Below are 20,456 nucleotides of genomic sequence, written 5' to 3' on the forward strand. Positions count from 1 at the left end.
TTGTCTCAATTAGTGTTGGACAGACAGAGCCTGTTTTCATTACTCTGTGAAGGGACTCAAGTTCATTATATTAAAAAGACAAAGGTTGATGTTGTGCAAGAGGTATTTTTTCATTTTCTCTGTCTGATTGTGCTTGTGCTGATGTAGTTTTAGAGCAAGTTATTCTAGCATAGCCAGAACTGAAGCATGTGTGAACCTGCCCTAATAAACTAAACCAGATAGCTCTACATTTCAACTGTGTTTAAAGCATTGAACAATGAGGAAGATAGAGGCTCATCCAACCCTATAAAGTGAGTTCTCAAAGCCCAGTATATCTGATTCCTAAACTGTAGCTGCTGCTTTTGTAATAAAGCGCATGCAGGAACATTTAGTCTGATACTTCTGTTTTCTCCATGGCACTGAGTTATCCTTGGTCGAATTACTTAATTCTTCTGTAAGATTGACACAAAATGTGTATCATATTTTGTAAGGCTTAGAGATTCTTCAGTTTTAAAGCAAAAAAAATCATTTAAAAATAATCAAATGAGTTTTTCCTACAGAGTGTAGATGGCCATTATGGTGCTTATAGGTAGAGAAAGTTCTAAAACTACTTTAGGTATTCCATTGCACATATTAATACTTTTTCCTGTAATCTCCATTACTATAAATTCTAATTCCCCGTAGTATTTGGATCATCCATATGGATCCCAGGAGATTTATTAAGATGAACAGTAATTGTCCCATACTCACGAGTAGCTTTTGTAAATCCCAAGAACCTATTACAGTAAACTTCCGATAATCCGGCACCTTTGGGACCTAGGGGGTGCCGGATTATCGGATATGCCGGAGTATCAGGAGGTACTGTGGCGGGGGGCTGTGACGGGTCTGCCGGGACCCGCACTGCGACTGGCAGGGGGGTTGACGGAACGGTGCAGCGAGGGGCAAACCCTCCGCCATTATGCAGGGAAGCGGGGGAAGCCCTGTGCAGCTGCTGGCGACAGGCCAGCTGGGGCTGCAAGTGGCAGCGGCAGACTTGGGGAAGTGGCTGAGCAGAGCAGTTGGGGTGCTGCCAGGTTGGTCCTGCAGCGCCGCCCCTCACCTGAGCAGTGCTGTGGGACCAACCCGGCAGCATCCCAGCTGCTCTGCCCCACTGCTTCCCCAAGTCTGCCGCTGCCACTTGCAGCCCAGCTGGCCTGTAGCAGGCGGCTACGTGGGGCTTCCCCGCCTCCTTGCAAAAAGGTGGAGGGTTCGCCCCTTGCCACGCCATTCCCCGTGTGGTCTGGGAGACCTGTCACAGAGGAATAATCCCCTTCCCCTCTCCTCCCCTTCCCTTTCCTGGTCCATGCGTGTGCGTGGGGCCCACAGGAGCCCCAATTGTCCGGCTGGCTGGAGCACTTCCAGGTTCCAGTTAGTGCCGGACTATCAGGAGTACCAGACCACTGGATGCTGGACAATTGGAGTTTTACTGTACTACTCTGGTACTTCACAACTGCATTAGTCAAGGAATCCTGCACTGAGTCAAAGTTGTAAGCAACAGTTTATCTTTTGAGGCACATGGTAGGTTTTACTTTCACTAGAGCTACTGATGCTGCAGTTTTAAGTTTGTGTGTGGAAGGCTGTGTTCTGCCATCATCTGTTCAAAAGCTGGCAAGAAGTTACTTGTCCTTACATATACGTTTATCTCTATTCCTCAGTATTTTCAAAGATAAGTAGTATGACAAAGAGGGAACTTCAGCTCAAAGTGAGAAGAAATATCATTTGAGCTGAAAAGAAAAAAAATGATCTAGTTAAAATCCATGTGTACCGATTTTTTCCCTCTTTTCTAGCTACTGGCAGAGAAATATGCATAATAACCATTGTGACCACTGGTCCAAGAGGCCTCTATGTTCACAATCTCAGAAGTAAGGTCAAGGAATAAATAAAATACCACATTACCCTGTCTGCTAGATGCTCAGGCATGTTGGCAAAGCCATGGAGGAAGCTTGCAGTCATACTTTACCTGCTGGACGAGTCTTGTGACTAAACAACAGAGCAATTATTTTCAGCTACGCAGGCAAAAATGAAGGGACAAAATTTTCCAACTTGCAAAGGCTCCTGGCATAGCAGCAGCATAATTTTTCAGAAGAGCGGATCCCCTGCAACTCTCACTAATGTAAAGAGGAGCTGCACATCCTCAGTACCTCTGAAACATTGTTTCTGTGATGCAAGTGCCCAAGGATGGGATTTTTAGAAGCCTTCAGCTATAGCCTACTTCTACATCCATTAACATCAAATAGAGTTAAGGTAAGGCTTAGTGCTACTGAAAATTCTAATATAGATTTAGAAGCATAATTTAAAATAGGTTGAAAAAATTTACCTTGGGTGTTTAGCCAAATGTGGGGCCATGTTATGACCTCCCATAACTTCCAAGGAGGAGTAGGAGTACCGGCGCCCACAGGAGCACCCTTTCAGTTCAATCTAGTGGGTCTTCCGCTAAATCGAACCCTGGAAGATCAACTGCAGCTCATCTTCCATGTAGTGTAAAAATGCCTAGAGCGACAGGATTTTCTTAGGCATTGCTTCCTTGTCATACTAATGCTCTTTTGCCTGGGGAGCTGTGCCTCTCTTGAGGCAGTGAATTCTTGCTGAGCCCCGCTCTGCATTACAACATTGCTCAAGGGCCTGGAAAATAGTGTGATAATTGGAAATGAGCCCTGTGTAGTTAGGGGGATATTTTCTACAGGAAGTGAAAAGGTGTGGAAAGCTTTAATAGAAAACAAGCAGAAACCCGTATAGCGGTACAGTCTAAATACACTAAATCGGTGTGTGTGTGTGGGGGGGGGGGGAGGTACTAAGTAAAACATGAAATCAGGACAGGGAAAACCAGGGGCAACCATTTAAATTAAGTGATTAGGTTTCAGAGTAATTGGCTTAAAGCATGGAGAATAATGCATAGAATTGTTGTGTTGGAATAGTAATAGTCAAGCACACTGTGACTGGCAAAATATGTTATTTAATATTATCCAATTGAGAAACATAAAAACATTGCTGGCTTCATTGTCTGATGACCAATTATGAAAATTATTTCTGGATATTTAAAACTTTAACTAGTAGATTTGTCCCATCTCTAGACCATGTAGCTTATCATGAGTGTTCTGGTGCCAAAGCCTTTAACCAAGCACATCTGCATGATCCTATGTCTTCACCTTCCCTAGCCCCTCTGCCCTGACTTCCCAGCTCTACTTTTTACAAAGATGCCAAATATTTCCTCCCTCCCCTTTTGGCCAGGTATCTAGTTCTGCCATCTCCACCAGCCCAGCCTAACAGCTTATACATTTTGTATCTTATTTCTAAGAGTAATTGACCACGGCAATCCTTACCTAGGGACATGGTGGAATCTCGTTAAGTGACATCATTCAATGAAGATTGGCTATCTTGAAAACTATATAGTAGCCCAGATAGAAGTTAGGGGCCTTCACTTGATGAAAATCTATAGCAGTGGTCACCAACCACTAGACTGGGGTCTACTGGTAGATCTTGGAGCATCTGACAGGTGATCCTGACTGGTTTGGCCAAGAGGCTATCAAGCACTGGTACTTCAGCTGCCCCATCTCCCACTCTTGTGCATCTTCTTCCCTTTGCCTTGGAGCTGTTCCCTTAGGAGCCTCCGGTTTTTGGTGCAGTGCAGAGAGTGTGAGGGGTCCTCATGCCAAGGTGCCCCCTCTCTCACCCTGTATCCTAGCTGCACAGAGCAGAGAGGGGGCACAACAGGAGTTGGGAGGGAGTTTGCTGGCTGCCTTAGAGAGTGGTGCAGGGTGAGTCTGCGTTAGCTCCAGGAGCCACCTCAGGTAAGCAGAGCTCAGCTGGAGCCCACATCCTGAAACCCTACCCCAGTCATGAACCCCCTCCTGCACCTCAAGCCCTGCACCAGCCCTGAGCACCCCTGCATCCAAATGGCCTCCCGGAGCCTGCACCTCGAACCCCCTCCAGCACCCCAACTGCCTGCCCCTGGCTCAGCTCAGATCTCCTCTCGCACTCCAATTCCCTTAAAGACCAGAACCTACACCCCAACCCGCTGACTCTGCCTGGTGAAAGGGAGGGAGGATGGGGTGAGCAGGGGCGGGGCCTCAGAGAAGGGGAACAAAGGTGGGGCAAGGGTGTTTGGGTTTGAGGTAGATCTTGGATTGCACTTACATTCAAAAAGTGATCTCGTGCCTAAAAAGGTTGGAGACCACTGATCTGTAGCCGGTGTTATGGAAGAGGCCAGACTAAAAACAATGATCTGGCCTTAAAACTATATATACAGAGACTCATGTCTGTCTAAGGTTTTCACCTACTCCTAACTCTTCTGAGCCTGAGACAATGGCATCATGTGCTGAAGGAGTTGTGCCCTTCTTTCCAAGTGAGGGCCCATAAAAATCTTTGTATCGTGTCTTCAAGTGTTGTATATAAGTAAGATTTTTTAAAAAACAAAAACAAACTAGGACTTTTTTTCTTTTAATCTGGCATGCAGCAAGAAAAGCAATAACTAAGACATCAGAGGTACCCTCAAGCTTATTTTATCTGACAGTGGGTTTTGCCCACAAAAGCTGATGCTATATATATATATATAGAGAGAGAGAGAGAGAGAGAGAGAGAGTTAGTCTCCAAGGCTATGTCTAGACTACATCATCCCCCTTTTGAAAGAGGGATATAAATTAGAGATACTGAAATTGCAAATGAAGCCTAGATTTGAATTTCCCGTGCTTCATTTACATAATCGCATCAAGGCATTTTTTCACAAAATGCTATTTTGAAAGTGAAACCGGTCTAGATGCAGTTTTTTCAAAAAGAAAAGCCTTTTTCGAAAGGTCCTGTAAACCTCATTTTTTGAGGCGTACAGGATCTTTCGAAAAAGGCTTTTCTTTTCAAAAGAACGGCGTCAAGACTGCAGTTTCACTTTCGAAATAGCACTTTTTGAAAAAACACCATGATGCGATTATGCAAATGAAGCACAGAAAATTCAAATCCTGGCTTCAGTTGCAATTTCAATCTAATTTACATCCCTCTTTCAAGAGGGATATAGTTTAGACATACCCCAAGCTTCCACAGGACTACTAAGACATTTTAGTAACCTTTATATACAACATAAGAATTTTCTCATACATAGTTTTGAGGCTTTAAGGTGTGATTCTTGCAGTCCATCAAGGCTCTAAAGCAGGTGCTGTCTACCTCTTTGGGAAGAGCTTATTCCTTGATTTCTGCAGGTAGGAAGCATCCATTACTAGGCCTAATGGCTTGTAGGAAGTAAGACTAGGATGAAACATTGTCCATCTTCAGTTATTAGGAGAAGGCAGAAGGGATCCCACTTGGGATGCAGGTGGGAAAGTGCAGTGAGGTTTTGGAATTCAGGTGGAGGTGGCTCTGCTGGCAGACAAGATGGCAGAGCTGCAGCCCTGCTGGCCACTCCCTTGATGGTGTGGTTGGCTCCAGTGGACTTGCTGCCCCCAATGGCCACTGTCAGTATTGCATCCTTCCTCTCTCTGCTCCTTCCTTTCCATGTTATGGAAAAGGGTCCTATTCCCAGCACTTTCTGTTTTCCTGGCACAACCATACCTTTACCTTGCTTTAAGTTAGGAGAAGAGGAAGCTGCCTACTAAATTTAGTAGCTCTAGCTTTTACCATTTAGGAGTTCTTGAACAAATGGACTTGCAGACAGACAGAGGGTATGTCTACACTACCCTCCTATTTCGAAATAGGAGGGTAATGTAGGCATACCGCAATTGCAAATGAAGCCCGGGATTTGAATTTCCCGGGCTTCATTTGCATAAGCCGGGCGCCGCCATTTTTAAATCCCGGCTGGTTCGAACCCCGTGCCGCGCGGCTACACGCGGCACGAACTAGGTAGTTCGAACTACCGTTACTCCTCGTGGAATGAGTAACGGTAGTTCGAACTAGGAATCCTAGTTCGCACTACCTAGTTCATGCCGCGTGTAGCCGCGCTGCACGGGGTTCGAACCAGCCGGGATTTAAAAATGGCGGCGCCCGGCTTATGCAAATGAAGCCCGGGAAATTCAAATCCCGGGCTTCACTTGCAAGTGCGGTATGCCTACATTACCCCGCTAGTTCGAAATAGGAGGGTAGTGTAGACATACCCAGACAGACAGATTGACAGATAGAGATTTATGCATCTGTCAAAATATAGAGGGATACTCTTTTCCTTAATGAGGTAAATAACACACTGGCTGGATTTGAGATGGCAGTAACTGATTCTAGGTGCCTGGAATAAAGGCATTTGACTAAAGATTTCACAAAGTTATACATAAACATTGAGCATCCAGAAAAACTGTAATACCTGGCACCAGGATGCTAAGTGATACACATTGTTTAAGACAACACAGCAATGCTAGTACTTTGTTGTGACTCCTTTTCTGAGAGTACAATGTAGACTGTTAATTTATGGCATTTGAGTGACTGCTATCTTTAAGCCCCCCTCTGCTAGAGAGCGAATGCAAATTTATCTGGGACAAAAATGTAATTTCAGCATTGCCAATATCAGTCAGTTTGCAGTGACTCATGCTATGTGAGCTTGGCTTTTATGTTAACACTTAGAATTTGAGATTTTCTATGAGGACATATAATGGGGTATAACTTTTGTCAGTGCAGTGGAAGATGAGCATGAAATGGGTGTAACATGCACTGACTTTATTAGAGGGCATGCCTACAGAGCAGGAGTTGTCAACTACTTTTTCCTCATGCATTAACAGGAAGATGTATGATATGAGGCTACTGTCTGGGTCCAAATGTTGTTTCTTTTGTGACATTTTTCAATCTTTTACTTCCCCATTGTTTTCACTCGTCCCAATCTCTGATGCTCTCAAACCCATGACCCCACCTCACTCCTCCTTGGATTGCCCTATTTCTCCCCAGTTCCTATCCACAACTTTACTCTCTTCCTGTTTCTCCCTTTTGCACAGCACCATTACCCAGCTGTGGCTTTCTTCTTATCTTTGTTCTCTCCACCCTTACTCATGCTCTGCTGAGCACCACTGGAGCAAATGCTGGTGATGATGCCAACTTCCTCTGTTCCTGGAAACTAATTCTGCTCAGACCCCTCCTTTCTCTCTACCCTGAATCTTGCTAACTAATTTAAATGCATTCTATTGGCAAGATCTGGCAGGAGCTCTTCATCCCCTGCTCAGCATCTCCATCCCCATACACTGATTTTTGTCCTTTTCACTGGCTCTCCCTTTTGGGTCTCCAAGTATCTCCCCAGCTAAAATAGCTAGATTTGGCAAATACATCCCCCTTCCTTTCCTAACCATCTGTCTTATCAATTGCTCTCTCCCCTCATGGTCCACTGCCTTTGTTTAAATGACATCCTCACTCACCCTACCACATTTACCGCTTCAGTTTCCTCACCAAGGGCAGGGTTGGCCAAAGGATTGTTTCTTCCTTCTCCACGGCTTGAACCAAGTAGTCCCCATCTAAGTCTGATTCCTTCTCTCTGTTGAAGTCCAAGCTCCTCATTGTCACAGTTCAGGCTCTGTCTCCCTTAATATCTCCCCTTTCCCTGTCCTCTCTCCACATCATTCCCTGTGCTCAGTCCACTCGTCACTCAGTGCACCCATTCCTCCTCCCCCTTCCTGCTTTGTGCCTTTTTCACACTGCTTGCTAACCCTGGGAAGACATCTGTTTCCTCGAGATACTGATAAGAACATACATAAGAACATAAGACCGGGGTCAAACCAAAGGTCCATTTAGCTCAGTAGCCTGTCTGCTGACTGTGGCCAGCACCAGGTGTCCCAGAGGGGGTGGACTGAAGACAATGATCAGCGATTTGTCTCCTGCCATCCTTCTCCAGCCTCTGACAAACAGAGACCAGGGACACCTCTTCTATCCCCTGGCTAATAGCCTTTTATGAACCTAACCTCCATGAAATTATCTAGCTTATCTTTAAACTCTGTTATAGTCCTAGCCTTCACAGCCTCCTCTGGCAAGGAGTTCCATAGGTTGTACGCGCTGTGTGAAGAAGAACTTTCTTTTATTAGTTCTAAACCTGCTACCCATTAATTTCATGTGGTGTCCTCTAGTTCTTCTATTATGGGAACTAATAAATAACTTTTCTTTATCCGCCCTCTCTACACCACTCATGATTTAATAGACCTCTATCATATCCCCCCTCAGTCTCCTCTTTTCTAAACTAAAAATTCCCAGTCACTTTAACCTCTCTTCATATGGGACCCATTCCAAACCCCTAATCATTTTAGTGGCCCTTTTCTGAACCCTTTCCAAGGCAAAAATATCTTTTTTGAGGTGAGGAGACCACATCTGTACACAGTATTCAAGATGTGGGCACACCATAGTTTTATACAGGGGCAGTAAGATGTTCTGGTCTTATTTTCTATCCCTTTCTTAATAATTCCTAGCATCCTATTTGCCTTTTTGACCGTCACTGCACTCTGTGTGGAAGTTTTCAGAGAACTATCCACGATAACTCCAAGATCTCTTTCCTGATTTGTTGTAGCCAAATTAGCCCCCATCATACTGTACGTATAGTTGGGGTTATTTTTCCCGATGTGCATTACTTTACACTTATCCACATTAAATTTCATTTGCCATTTTGTTGCCCGATCACTCAGTTTGGTGAGATCTTCTTGGAGTCCCTCACAGTCTGCTTCTGTCTTGACTATCCTAAACAGTTTGGTATCATCTGCAAACTTTACTACCTCACTGCTTACCCCTTTCTCCAGATCATTTATGAATAAGTTGAAAAGGATTGGTCCCAGGACTGACTGTTGTGGGACACCACTAGTTACCCCTCTCCATTCTGAAAATTTACTATTTATTCCTACCCTTTGTATCCTGTCTTTTAACCAGTTCTCAATCCAAGAAAGGACCTTCCCTCTTATCCCATGGCCATGTAATTTACACAAGAGCCTTTGGTGAGGGACCTTGTGAAAGGCTTTCTGAAAAATCTAAGTACAGTAAAACTCCAATGGTCCGTCATCTGTTGGTCCAGCACTCCTGATGATCCGGCACCATCAGGAACCCGAATGGCAGCCGGACCATTGGAGCTGCTCTGCCCCCAGCTTCCCAGATTCAGCCACTGCTAAAACTGACCAGCGGCTGAATCGGGGAAGCCTGGGGCAGAGCAGCTGGAGTGTTGCCAGGTAGGTCCCGTAGCGGGACCCAACCCAGCAGCACCCCAGCTGTCCCCGATTCAGCCTTTGCTGAAATTGACCAGCGGCTGACTCCAGGAAGCCCGAGGCAGAGCTGTTTTGCCCCAGGCTTCCTGAAATCAGCCCCTGATCAGTTTCAACAGCGGCTGACTTGGGTACGCCTGGGACAGAGCAGCTGGGGTGCTGCCGGGTTGGTCTGGCAGCGCCAAGGGTTGGTGCTACCAGACCAACCCAGCAGCGCCCCAGCTGCTCTGTCCCAGGCATCTGGATTCAGCCGCTGTTGAAACTGACCAGCGGCTGACTCCAGGAAGCCTGGGGCAGAGCAGCTCTGCCTCAGGCTTCCGAGTATCAGCGGCGGCTGATTTGGGGACACCTGGGGCAGAGCAGCTGGGGTGCTGCCGGGTTGGTCTCACCGCGCCAAGGGTCGATGCTGGACCAACCCGGCAGCACTCCAGCTGCTCTGCTGCAGGCGTTCCCGATTCAGCCGCTGCTGAAACTGAACAGCAGTGGCTGAATCAGGGACGCCTGGGGCAGAGCCGGGCTATCGGAAGGGGGGGCTATGAGGGTTCTGGGGTGGCATCCCCTCCACCCCAGACCCCTCATAGCCCCCCCCTTCCGATAGTCCAGCAAATCTGATAATCCGGCACCCCCTGGGTCCTAAAGGTGCCGTATTATCGGAAGTTTACTGTATACTATATCTACTGGATCCCCCTGTCTGCATGTTTGTTAACCCCTTCAAAGAACTCTAAGGGTATGTCTACACTACAAAGTTAGTTCGAACTAACGGACGTTAGTTCGAACTAACTTTAATAGGTGCTACACTAGCGCTCCGCTAGTTCGAATTTGAATCGAACTAGCGGAGCGCTTAGTTCGAACTAGGTAAACCTCATTTTACGAGGACTAACGCCTAGTTCGAACTAGCTAGTTCGAACTAAGGGCTGTGTAGCCCTTTAGTTCGAACTAGTGGGAGGCTAGCCCTCCCCAGGTTTCCCTGGTGGCCACTCTGGCCAACACCAGGGAAACTCTATGCCCCCCTCCCGGCCCGGGACCCCTTAAAGGGGCACGGGCTGGCTACGGTGCCCGTGCCAGGTGCAAGCCTGCCAGCACCCAGCTAGCAGACCCTGCACCTGGCACGGCACAGAGCCACCCACCCGATGCCCCCCAGCCCTCCCCCTCTTGCCGGGACCAGGCTGGCGGCTCCCGGGAGCTTGCCCTGGACCGCAAGAGGCGGGCACCTTCCTGGGCTAGTGCGGACATCGTGGACCTCGTCCACGATCTCCGCACTAGGCACAGGAAAGTGGCCGTCTAGGGCAGGAGAGCTGCCAGCCTAGCCACCCAGGACCAGGTGTGCATGAAAATCAAGGGGGTCCACTGAGACCCCCGACACTGAGCCCTGAGCTTACAATGGCCGTCCTGGGTCAGACCAAAGGTCCATCTAGCCCAGTAGCCTGTCTGCCGACAGCGGCCAACCCTAGGGACCCTGGAGGGGATGGACCGAAGACAGTGACCAAGCCATTTGTCTCGTGCCATCCCTCTCCAGCCTTCCACAAACTTTGGGCAGGGACACCACTCCTACCCTCTGGCTAATAGGACTCCATGGACCCAACCTCTATCACTTTATCTCACTTCCCTTTAAACTCTGTTCTAGTTGTAGCCTTCACAGCCTCCTGCAGCAAGGAGTTCCACAGGTTAACTATTTGCTTTGTCAACAACAACAACAACTTTCTCTTACTAGTTTCAAGCCTGCTACCCATTCCTTTCCTTTGGTGTCCTCTAGTCCTTCTTTATGGGAACTCAGGAAGAACTTTTCTGAATGCACCCTCTCCACCCAACCCCTGCTTTTAGAGACCTCTATCCTGTCCCCCCTCCATCTCCTCTTTTCTAAGCTGAACAGTCCCAGTCTCTGTAGCCTTTCTTCATCTGGGATCTGTTCCCAACCCCTGATCATGTTAGTTGCCCTCCCCTCTCCCAGCCTTTCTCTTCCCCTCTCCCACCTCCTTTTCCCAGTCTCCCCCAGTTTTGTTCAATAAAGACAGAGTCAATGTTGGAAGAAACGTTATCTTTATTTTGTACATCAATAAGAAGGGGGGCTAGGGAAGGGTAAGTGGAAGGAGGTGAGGGAGGAATGGGGTACGAGCCCCCGATGGGGAGGATTGGGCTGGCTCTGCGGGCTTCTGGGGGTGGAAGCTCTCCTGCAGCCCCCCAATTACTCCCTCTCCCCAGATGGCAGCCTGTGGCAAGTGCAGCCGGGCTGATGGCCGAGTGGTGTGATGTGCCCAGTGTGAGCACTCAGGGCACTCCAAGCCAGAACTTCTTTGCAAGCGGGGCACCCCTTAGAACTGTGTGTCCGGGGTGGGGGTCGGGACCCTTTAAGCGCAGCCCTCGGCTAGCCTGAGACAGCATCTCCACGCTCTAAGTCCTCCTCTGATGCCCTGCCGGCACTGCTTCCGGCCATCCTTAAGCCCTGTTCAGAGTCCACTCAATGTGGACTTGCTAGTTCGAACTAGCAAAACGCTAGTTCGAACTAGTTTTTAGTTCTAGATGCGTTAGTTCGAACTAGCTTAGTTCGAATTAACTAATTCGAACTAAGTTAGTTCGAACTAGCGCTGTAGTGTAGACGTACCCTAATAGATTAGTAAGACATGATGCCCCTTTACAGAAACCATGTTGACTTTTGTCCAACAAATTATGTTGTTCTACGTGCCTCACAATTTTATTCTTTACTATTGTTTTGACTAATTTGCCCGGTACTGAAGTTAGACTTACCGGTCTGTAATTGCCAGGATCACCTCTAGAGCTCTTTTTAAATATTGGTGTCACGTTGGCTACCTTCCAGTCATTAGGTATGGAAGCTGATTTAAAGGATAGGTTACAAACCACAGATAATAGTTTAGCAATTTCCCATTTGAGTTCTGTGAGAACCCTTGGATGAATGCCATCTGGTCCCGGAGATTTGTTAACATTAAGTTTTTCTATTTGTTCCAAAACCTCCTCTAATGACACTTCAATCCGGGACAGTTCCTCAGATTCATCACCCACAAAGGATGGTGCAGATCTCCTCCCATCTTGCTCTTCCTTGGGCTCACTTTCCAAATATCAGCATCAATCATGGCATAAGGACAAATGAACTGCAAGTAGCATACCCCTTATTTATTATCACATCTGCCCCAGCTGTCTTTATCTGCATATAGACTGGAACCCTTTGAAGTACCTTTTCCCAGAGGGAAGGCACAACAGAATCTTTGGATGCTTAGTGGAAGTGCTGATTCAGCACCACCCTTCTGCTGGGACTTAGCCTATTGAGTCATTTAAGCAGTTCCCCGTACCCCCCATCTACAGCTGTGCTACAGACCAAGGTTGGGAGATGCTGGACATATTCTGGGAAGCACTGCTGGGCCTAGTCCCATCTGAGCTCTGCTGATAAGGAATTCCACAGCAGGCAGGCCTAGCCCTCATCTCGGTCTGACAGTAGGTGGCACTCATATAGCTGCAAATGGAATGGGAAGAGACAAGTCAACAGCTTTTTTTCCACCCCACACCTCACGCAGTATGGTGGTAAAGAGGCCACAGCTGGAATATAGCTCTTATCCTTCACTTCAAACAATAGCCAGCAGGTCTCCTCCTGGGTGGAAAAAACCCAACCCTATGAGTCAGTTCTAGAACTTTATGCCAAATGTATTGTGATGAAATAACACAAACCATCTGGTTCATGCTGTTTTGTGAGGACAGCTGTAGATTCCTGTGACTGAGAAGGGAGACACTGGAAGAGTTTACTAGAATGCTCTCTTCAACCTTGACTGAAAAGGTTGCATTCCATTCTGCTCGTAACAGCATGCACACATGGACTCAGGCCTAAACTTACCCCTACCATTGGTTTCCTGTGTTACTTAACTATTGTTTTGTTTGTAGTTGGCTGTCACTAAGTTGGCTCCCTGGAAGCCCATTTGATCCCTACATACCTTGTTCACAGAAGTGCACCACACCCCTTTTTAGATGCTGGATTGAAGCTAATATGTTTGCACCCAGACCAGGTGATACCTAATTCAGACAAATAGCTTTGTACCATTCTGCACATAGTTTCCAAAGCCAGCAGTATACTACTCTAGTATCTCCATGGTCTGCTTGGATTCTACACTGGCAAGTGATGCTTCCTACTGTCTTTACCCAGAAAAACAGTCTTTCTTCTCCAATGAAGACCTTGCCATCATCATCCAGCTGAATGCTAACTTCTGATTAGGCCACCTCCCTCCACCAGAGCATGAACATGACCACCACCAGGAGCCTGACGCTCATTCAGTAGCACATTTGCTATCCAGCAAAAAGGAGGCATAAACACATTGCACTAGCGCCTGAATTTAGCACTAATCTTGATCTCCTGGGCACCTAAAAGTCTGGGTAGGAGCTACCTTGAAGATATCCTATCCGAGACAGCTATATTCCTCAAAGAGATTCAAAGGTCTGCTTCAAGCTAAGATTCAGTGAGCCAAAGTGAGGTCCCTAGCCAGAGCCCTAGCTGTTGAAGCTACGAACAGAGTCCAATCTCAACTATTTTCAGGCCCTAATATAAGATTTAGCTCTCAGGATTTGTCTGGGGGAATAGGTTGTTATAGCCAGAGAGCCCTCGCCACTCCATACTAAAGCTCTGTAGGGCCATGCTTACTCTGCACTAAGTGTGTCTTTGGTGCCTACACCTTCAATATGTCATAAGCTATCACGCACAAAGGCGCAGAGTGCAGTTTAAGAATTGCCACGTGGCTATTTAATACGGCATAGCTAGTGAGTTTCAAATACACACCCTGAGTTTCAAATAAACACTGACTTTCCTGTGCAGATAAGCCCCCAAATAAGGCCTCTACTCAAAAGTGAGGGCATCTATTTGAAAAAGTGGAGAGGGGAATTAAATGGCAAAGATGAAAAGTGTGGAAGGAAAGATGCCCCAAGATGTACGCAGGCTCCAAGGTAGGGGGAGAGAGGACAGGCGGGCAGAGCTTACTCTCGTACTTTTGCATCGTTCATGTTCAGCACTGCAATAGCATGCAGGATGAAGCTTAGAAAAACTCCTTTTCCTGTCATTCTGCTAGAATGCCTTTTATTTCAACTTCACAAAGGCACTAATGTTTCCATTAGCAGCTACCAGCAATGGCACCTCCATATATTATCAATGTAGCTCTGCTTCCTGGTTCCCAGGCAAAAGTTTCAGTCCAACATAAAATGTATCCTCCTGAATAATTAATGGACCAATATACCAACACGGTAATTGCTACTAGAGAGGAGCGGTGGGGGGTGAGTAATTAAGTGCCTTGGTTTGTGGCTGCCTCTCCCCCCTGCTAACAATCTGTACCACTTTTATTAGTGCTCTGGAACACTTCTGCTAGGAGGAGCAGAAAAAAGACCCTGGAACATAGTATAGTTTGCTCAAAAGAATGTAAATATGAAAGGAGCATATCACCTTTTGTGTTGAACATTGTCTCCACAGATTAAAAACAGACAAATGGTGGAATGATAAAGTGATCTTCACAAGCCCTTACTGGAGAGACCCACTCTCTTCCAAACACCACCACCTTAAAAAGGAACACTGAGGGCAATGCAGCTTCAACACAGGAACTGCACCAGTGCCCATTTACAATTGAGCCAGTTGTGTTGCTCCTGATAGTTTGCAGGCAAATATAACAGCAGGTGAATCAGTGATTAACTCAGGGCAACTAGTAATTTAAAATAACAATCATGTGACTGGAAAAAAGGCCATTTTGCCCTTGGGGAAGTAGATAAGAAACAATATTTAAAAAGGGTTCTGAAAAATTTCTTGAATATCAGATATGGTTGTGACATTTCAGCTGTTTAGATTTTTAAATCATTCCTGGAAGACGACATATGCTATTCCAGCCTTCTCTACATCAACAATTCTATCGGCTTAACTAAAATTGGTCTTTAAACTGATTTGGTTAAAACTCTGTATGGCCACACACACAGCAATTTAAAACTGGCTTAAACTGATTTATTTGAATTTGGTGGCTAAACTTCCTGTGTGTACAACCACACCACTATAAGCCAGTTAAATTGTGTCCACTGGGCTGATGGTGGTTTGACTCGATTTTTTAAAACTGATTTTAGTTAGACTACATCTTGATTAATGTGCTGTGCTGTAACTTCCCTGTATGGCTTCTGCAGATGCAAACTAAAAAAAATACCTAATTCATGTTAGCATAGTCCTCTTCAGACAGCCATTGTGTTAGCAGTTCTGATTTGCAGCCTAAGAGAAATTACTGGAGCCAACAGGCAAAACTTGATGGTTAGGAACTCACTTGCCATTTGAAATCAAGTATAGTATTTTAACAGGGGTCACTTGGTCTACACTAACCTGATACATTTTTTTCATCTCTTACTTTGTTTTTTGCATTGAGAATAAATGTTTCAGCAGCTGCTTTTGTGACTTTCCTCTTAAAATCTCCTGTTGGAATGAGCTACATTTTCAGAAGATCTTGGCGATTTGAAAATGTCCAACTGAAGCATTCATACCACACCACATAACTCCTACTTTTGTATATTGCAAAAGTCACAAGATCCACCTCTTGTGCATTAAAAACTATATTCAAGGGGAAGAAAACATTTTCAGATAGGCAATAAAAGAGAGTCAATAAACATTACCTGAATGGCTAACTCTTCAATCTATTTTGAACATGTTTCTTTTGCCAACGTTAGGAAAAAGACTCATTTTAAAAAAAGAAGACACTTACTACAAAACAAACATACCTATTGTACTAACACGTCCTGAATGTTGAAGACTTTGATGTCCACAGAAATTAAGATGGAATTGAAGATAAAGCACCAACAGCAGCAATACTCTACCCAAGGAAAAAGGAAAAGATATTAGAGGCCCAAAGGATTCCTTACCTTACTAATGAAAATGCAACATCTATGTTATTGTAAATCATAACATGGTTGGGCAAAGATTTTCCTAAAGTTAAATAAAGGCAGCATCCTTTTGGGTGCTCAGTATCCTTTTTTGGGGGGCAAGTGTGTGTAGGAAAGCCAGTGCCTTATAATACTGTCTAACTTTTGAGAGTCTTTGCTTTGGTGCGCAGGAATTAATGGCAGCACGTACCATCAACAGCTAAACAAATAAAATTGAAACATGTAAGGGAGGGCTTAGCAATAAAAATGTGGCGTCCCATCACATCACTTCCCTGTGCTCGTGTTCACCCTGATAGCTATGTTTTAATTGCAAGAGGTATAAATTTAGAAGCAAACATGCAGTAATACATCTCCAGCTCATTTTCACATACAAGTGCAACTATCACCTACCAGGTTTTTATTTTAAGTTTACATTCACATTTCTCCACTGACATGGCTGGCCATTTACACTGTAATGTCAAAGTTACATTGTTCTACTCTTTCATGTGCACTGATTTCAGCCAGCAAGACATGGTAAAACTTACAACAAACAACTTTTTCATGTATCTATATTCAGGCTGTGAAAAATTATGTGACTTTTCCTCATCCACTGACAATCAATTCTCCTTTTAGCTTTTATTAAACTCATCAGTGTTTACAAACTGATCTATATTTATTTCTCATCATCAGTATTTTCTGTGCATTGGACTCATGCCACTATGTGCAACAGTAATTGTGTTCTGTCATTTTAATTGAAGATAGTTAAAATACATAATTCCTGGTTATTCAGAGGTGCTCTCTGATGGTGCAATTGGGCAATATAATTTTTCTTAGCCTGGTCACTTTAACATTTCAGGGCTATAACAAAGACAAACTTGTAGTGCTTTACAGTTTACAGACTTCTGCCAAATCTTCCTGGATAATGAAAACAATTGATAAGTGAGAAAATAACCACAACCAATTACCACATACAAACATTTATTTTGAATTTTCCATTGTATTCACTATTAAGAATTACATCATCAAAGCACTTCATGGCAGTGAAAATAGCTCTTACCCCTCTGACTCATCCATTATTCCATTAAAGCTGCAAAAATGTGCAATCTGCTTGAAAAATAGATTGCTTTTTATTTACTTTTTCATGAAAAGACAAAAATCAATCATGAAAAACAAACAAAAGAATGCCCCTCCCCCCCAATTTTACAGGAAATCTACAGCCAATCCTCTCCCACTTTCCCCAAAATAACTTACAAAGATAGTTCAAAATGCATTTTAAACCAAGTGCATTTTTTATTTTTCATAATAATTATTATATCTTAAAATTCTAAAAACCCATAATTTACTTTCTTGGAAAGAAGGCCGCAAGCCGTTGCTTTTTTATTGGAAGAATGTGTATCTCCTGGGAGTTCATTTTCTTTAACTTTACACTCCTGTTTTTGATTGGTTTCCTAAGAGCTTCTGCATTATCCCTAGGCTCTGGCTGGCTCTTCACATCATAACACTGCAGTACAGAGTCCTGGGGCATGTCCCTTTTGAAGGAGAAGTTTTTGGTGGATACTCCCGAGAGGCCTTTAATCTTGCCACAAAAAATAGTGGGCACAGCATCTTTGACAGAGACTATTACTTTGGCAGTTTGTGAAGTGCTCACAATCTCAATATTATTCCCGGCCTTGGGCTCACAGGCTGCTCTGCTAGTCTGATCTACCAGCCACTTTTGCTGCTGTCTCAGGAGCTCGGCCGAGTTGCTGCCGGTCACTCTGCTGTCGACCTTGGCTGAGGCTTCGTGAAGTTTGGGAGGGGCAAAGGGGGAAGCTGCACTGGAGAGTTTATCCATCATGGAATGAGCAGCACTGTCCATCATGGATCCAGAACAAATGGTACTAGCTGCCTCAGCATGGCTTCCTGACTTCCTACAGGAAGCAATCGACAAGTCTAAAGCACCATCTTCCGGGGAGAGCTGGGAACTGACCTCACTTGCCTTTAGTAAAGGCACCGTTTTCATAGAGAGGTCCAGGGCCTCGTTCTCATTGCTCATCTTGATGACGGTGTGACGATTCAGCTGGGAAAATTCCCTTGAGTGGATGAAATCAAAGGGTTTGGATTCTTCTTTCTCCACTGGTGTTTGGGTGCCTTTGCAGGAATACAGGGTAAATGACGGTGGCTTGGGGTAGTCAGGGTTGACCTTGGATTCAGTGCCATGAGGCACGGGAATGGGGATGGGGATAGGGATGGGAACTGGGACTGGCAAGGGAACAATCACAGGATATGGCACTAGGAGGGTGGCTGGGGGCACTAGTGGCGATAGAGGGGAACTGAAGGCCTGGGGTGGAATAGAGGAGTAATCTGGGGGTGGCTGACAGGGTGATGACCCTAAGGTACCTTGTGGAGGAAACAAATCTTGAAGAACTGCAGCAAATCCTGGAGTCTGAAACACTGGGGGCAAAATGGTATCCTGGGTCGCGTTGGATGGTTTCTGATCCAGTAACTGGGGCTGTCCAACCGGGGCAGACGAACCCTGGAAAAGATTGTTGTGAAGGTGATTTGTAGAGCAGGGAGCACCTTGCGGTAACACCAGTGGAGAATTTAGATGCTGAAACACATGTTGCTCTAAGAGGACAGGCAGTGGAACTGGCCCTTGAGTGGTCATAACATACGGCGTGGTGTTATTCGGTGCAATCTGAGGAGTGGCACTCCCTGCCACTTGCAGGTGTATTGGAAGAACCACTGGGCTGTCCCCTAAACAAATTGGCTGAAGCACTGTGGCTGCTACTTTCAGAGCTACCCCGCTTTGGGATTCCGCTGGCGGGGCGAGGATCGAAGGGGCTGGGACAGTCACAAGTGGTGAAAGTGCTTTCTTCATCAAGTCTGTGGAGTTGATATTCCAGGCTTCAGCTGTTATCAGCTGAGCGACACCATTTTCTAGCTTATTGTTAGTGATGGTGGAAGGAGAGTTGGTAACGTCCAGGGGCAGATTTTGAGTGTCCTTGTACAGCTCCTCCATTTTATAGGACTTGTGAGACTCTGCGGAAATTCACATTTACATTGTGGTCACCAAGATCCGTGTTGCATCAGAGCTGCCAAAAGCATCTGCACCGGCATTGCTTGGCCTGCAAAACAGAAACATACTTTAAGCACTGCATAAATCTCATTCTTAAAATAATATTTGTAACTGCCTTTAAAAAAAACGATCACAGAAAAGCTGTAAAATGTTTCCACACGTCAAGGTAACTGCTCCATTATATGGTACACTCTCTATACATACATACTGGATATACACACAGTACATACATCTGTGAGTGTTATATGAAGAGTTCTGGGAAACTTATATTTAGCCATAAACATAGATAATTTAAAGGCCTAAAGAACTGAGTGCAGTCAAAGAAAAAAGTTCCAGGACATAGCATAAAAAAAGAACTGAGGCAGTACATCTTACATTTTTAAACAAAGCTTCATGAAATGACAGGGTATGGCACTGTCAAGAGACACTGCACTGTTTAAACTCAATAAAAAGCATAAGAACAAACTTTCCTAAAAATAAACTGCTAAGAAATGTTCCATTGTGAGGTGGAAGTCTCCATGGATAAAGGGTCCTCACTCAACCTACATTAATCATTCTTGTCTTTGAAGATCCTAAAATAAATCAGATGATCCACGCAGATACTACATGGCATGTTCAAAAACTGCAGTGAACAGCCCAACAAAGAGCAATCAGTTGCTCAGCAACACATACACGCACAAGACTGCGTAGTTTGGTGATTTTGTTTATTCAATAACCATGCTTTTCTTCCCACTTAAAAAAAAAAGTAGAAAAAAGAAAAGAAACCTACACCCAGCACTCACCTCCTGCTCTAGAGCTAGATGACAGTAATATGAACCAGACAACTTATTAATAAGCTGAAAAGAATAAAAATCAAAGCAACTTTAAATTTATTTTGACAAGCTAATCCCTTAGCTTAACTAAGCAAATGTTAATAAGAAGTGAGATGATCTTTTCCCTCTGAGCCCAGAGAAATTTTAACATATTTTTTACAAAGATTCTCTCTCCCACCACGGGAGCTACCATATGCAAAAACTTTTCCTAAAGGATCTCCTGATACAGTAATACAGAAGAAAACAAAAAGGAGATGCTCCTAAAGCATTCCGTTCTGATAATTGCTATGGAAACGTGTATATATTTAACTCAGTTACCACAAGGAGGTAGAAGAACACTCCAAATTTACATTTCTACTTATGTTGACCTGAATTTTACTGCCTAACGTCATATCTGAATTAATGTTCATGCATTTGTTAAGCTTAACAATTCAGTTTTCTCCCTTGTTTATTCCAGTTCTGTTTCTTATTGCAATAAAGTGAAGCTAAATGTTACTTCCCAATTTGACATCTTAGGGCTCGATCCACAAATGTTTAGGCAAATGTGTAACCTAACTCACGTGAGTAATTTCACTG

At 44.9% G+C, this 20,456-nt stretch overlaps 1 protein-coding gene across 2 annotated transcripts in view; it reads right to left on the minus strand.

Annotated features, from left to right (window-relative positions):
- Positions 1–16,391: 16,391 nt before the first annotated feature.
- Positions 16,392–20,456, minus strand: part of RAI2 (retinoic acid induced 2) — a 70,601-nt gene continuing 66,536 nt past the window's right edge. For both annotated transcript variants that reach the window (XM_006113366.3, XM_025179884.3), the window contains exon 2: positions 16,392–19,117. In XM_006113366.3, coding sequence (XP_006113428.1) covers positions 17,350–19,011 — 1,662 coding nt within the window. In that variant the 5' untranslated portion in view covers positions 19,012–19,117 and the 3' untranslated portion in view covers positions 16,392–17,349. The remainder of the gene's footprint in view (positions 19,118–20,456) is intronic.

Source organism: Pelodiscus sinensis, chromosome 1 (assembly GCF_052426305.1).
Source record: "Pelodiscus sinensis isolate ZL-2025 chromosome 1, ASM5242630v1, whole genome shotgun sequence".
NCBI classification, from domain to species: Eukaryota; Metazoa; Chordata; order Testudines; family Trionychidae; genus Pelodiscus; species Pelodiscus sinensis.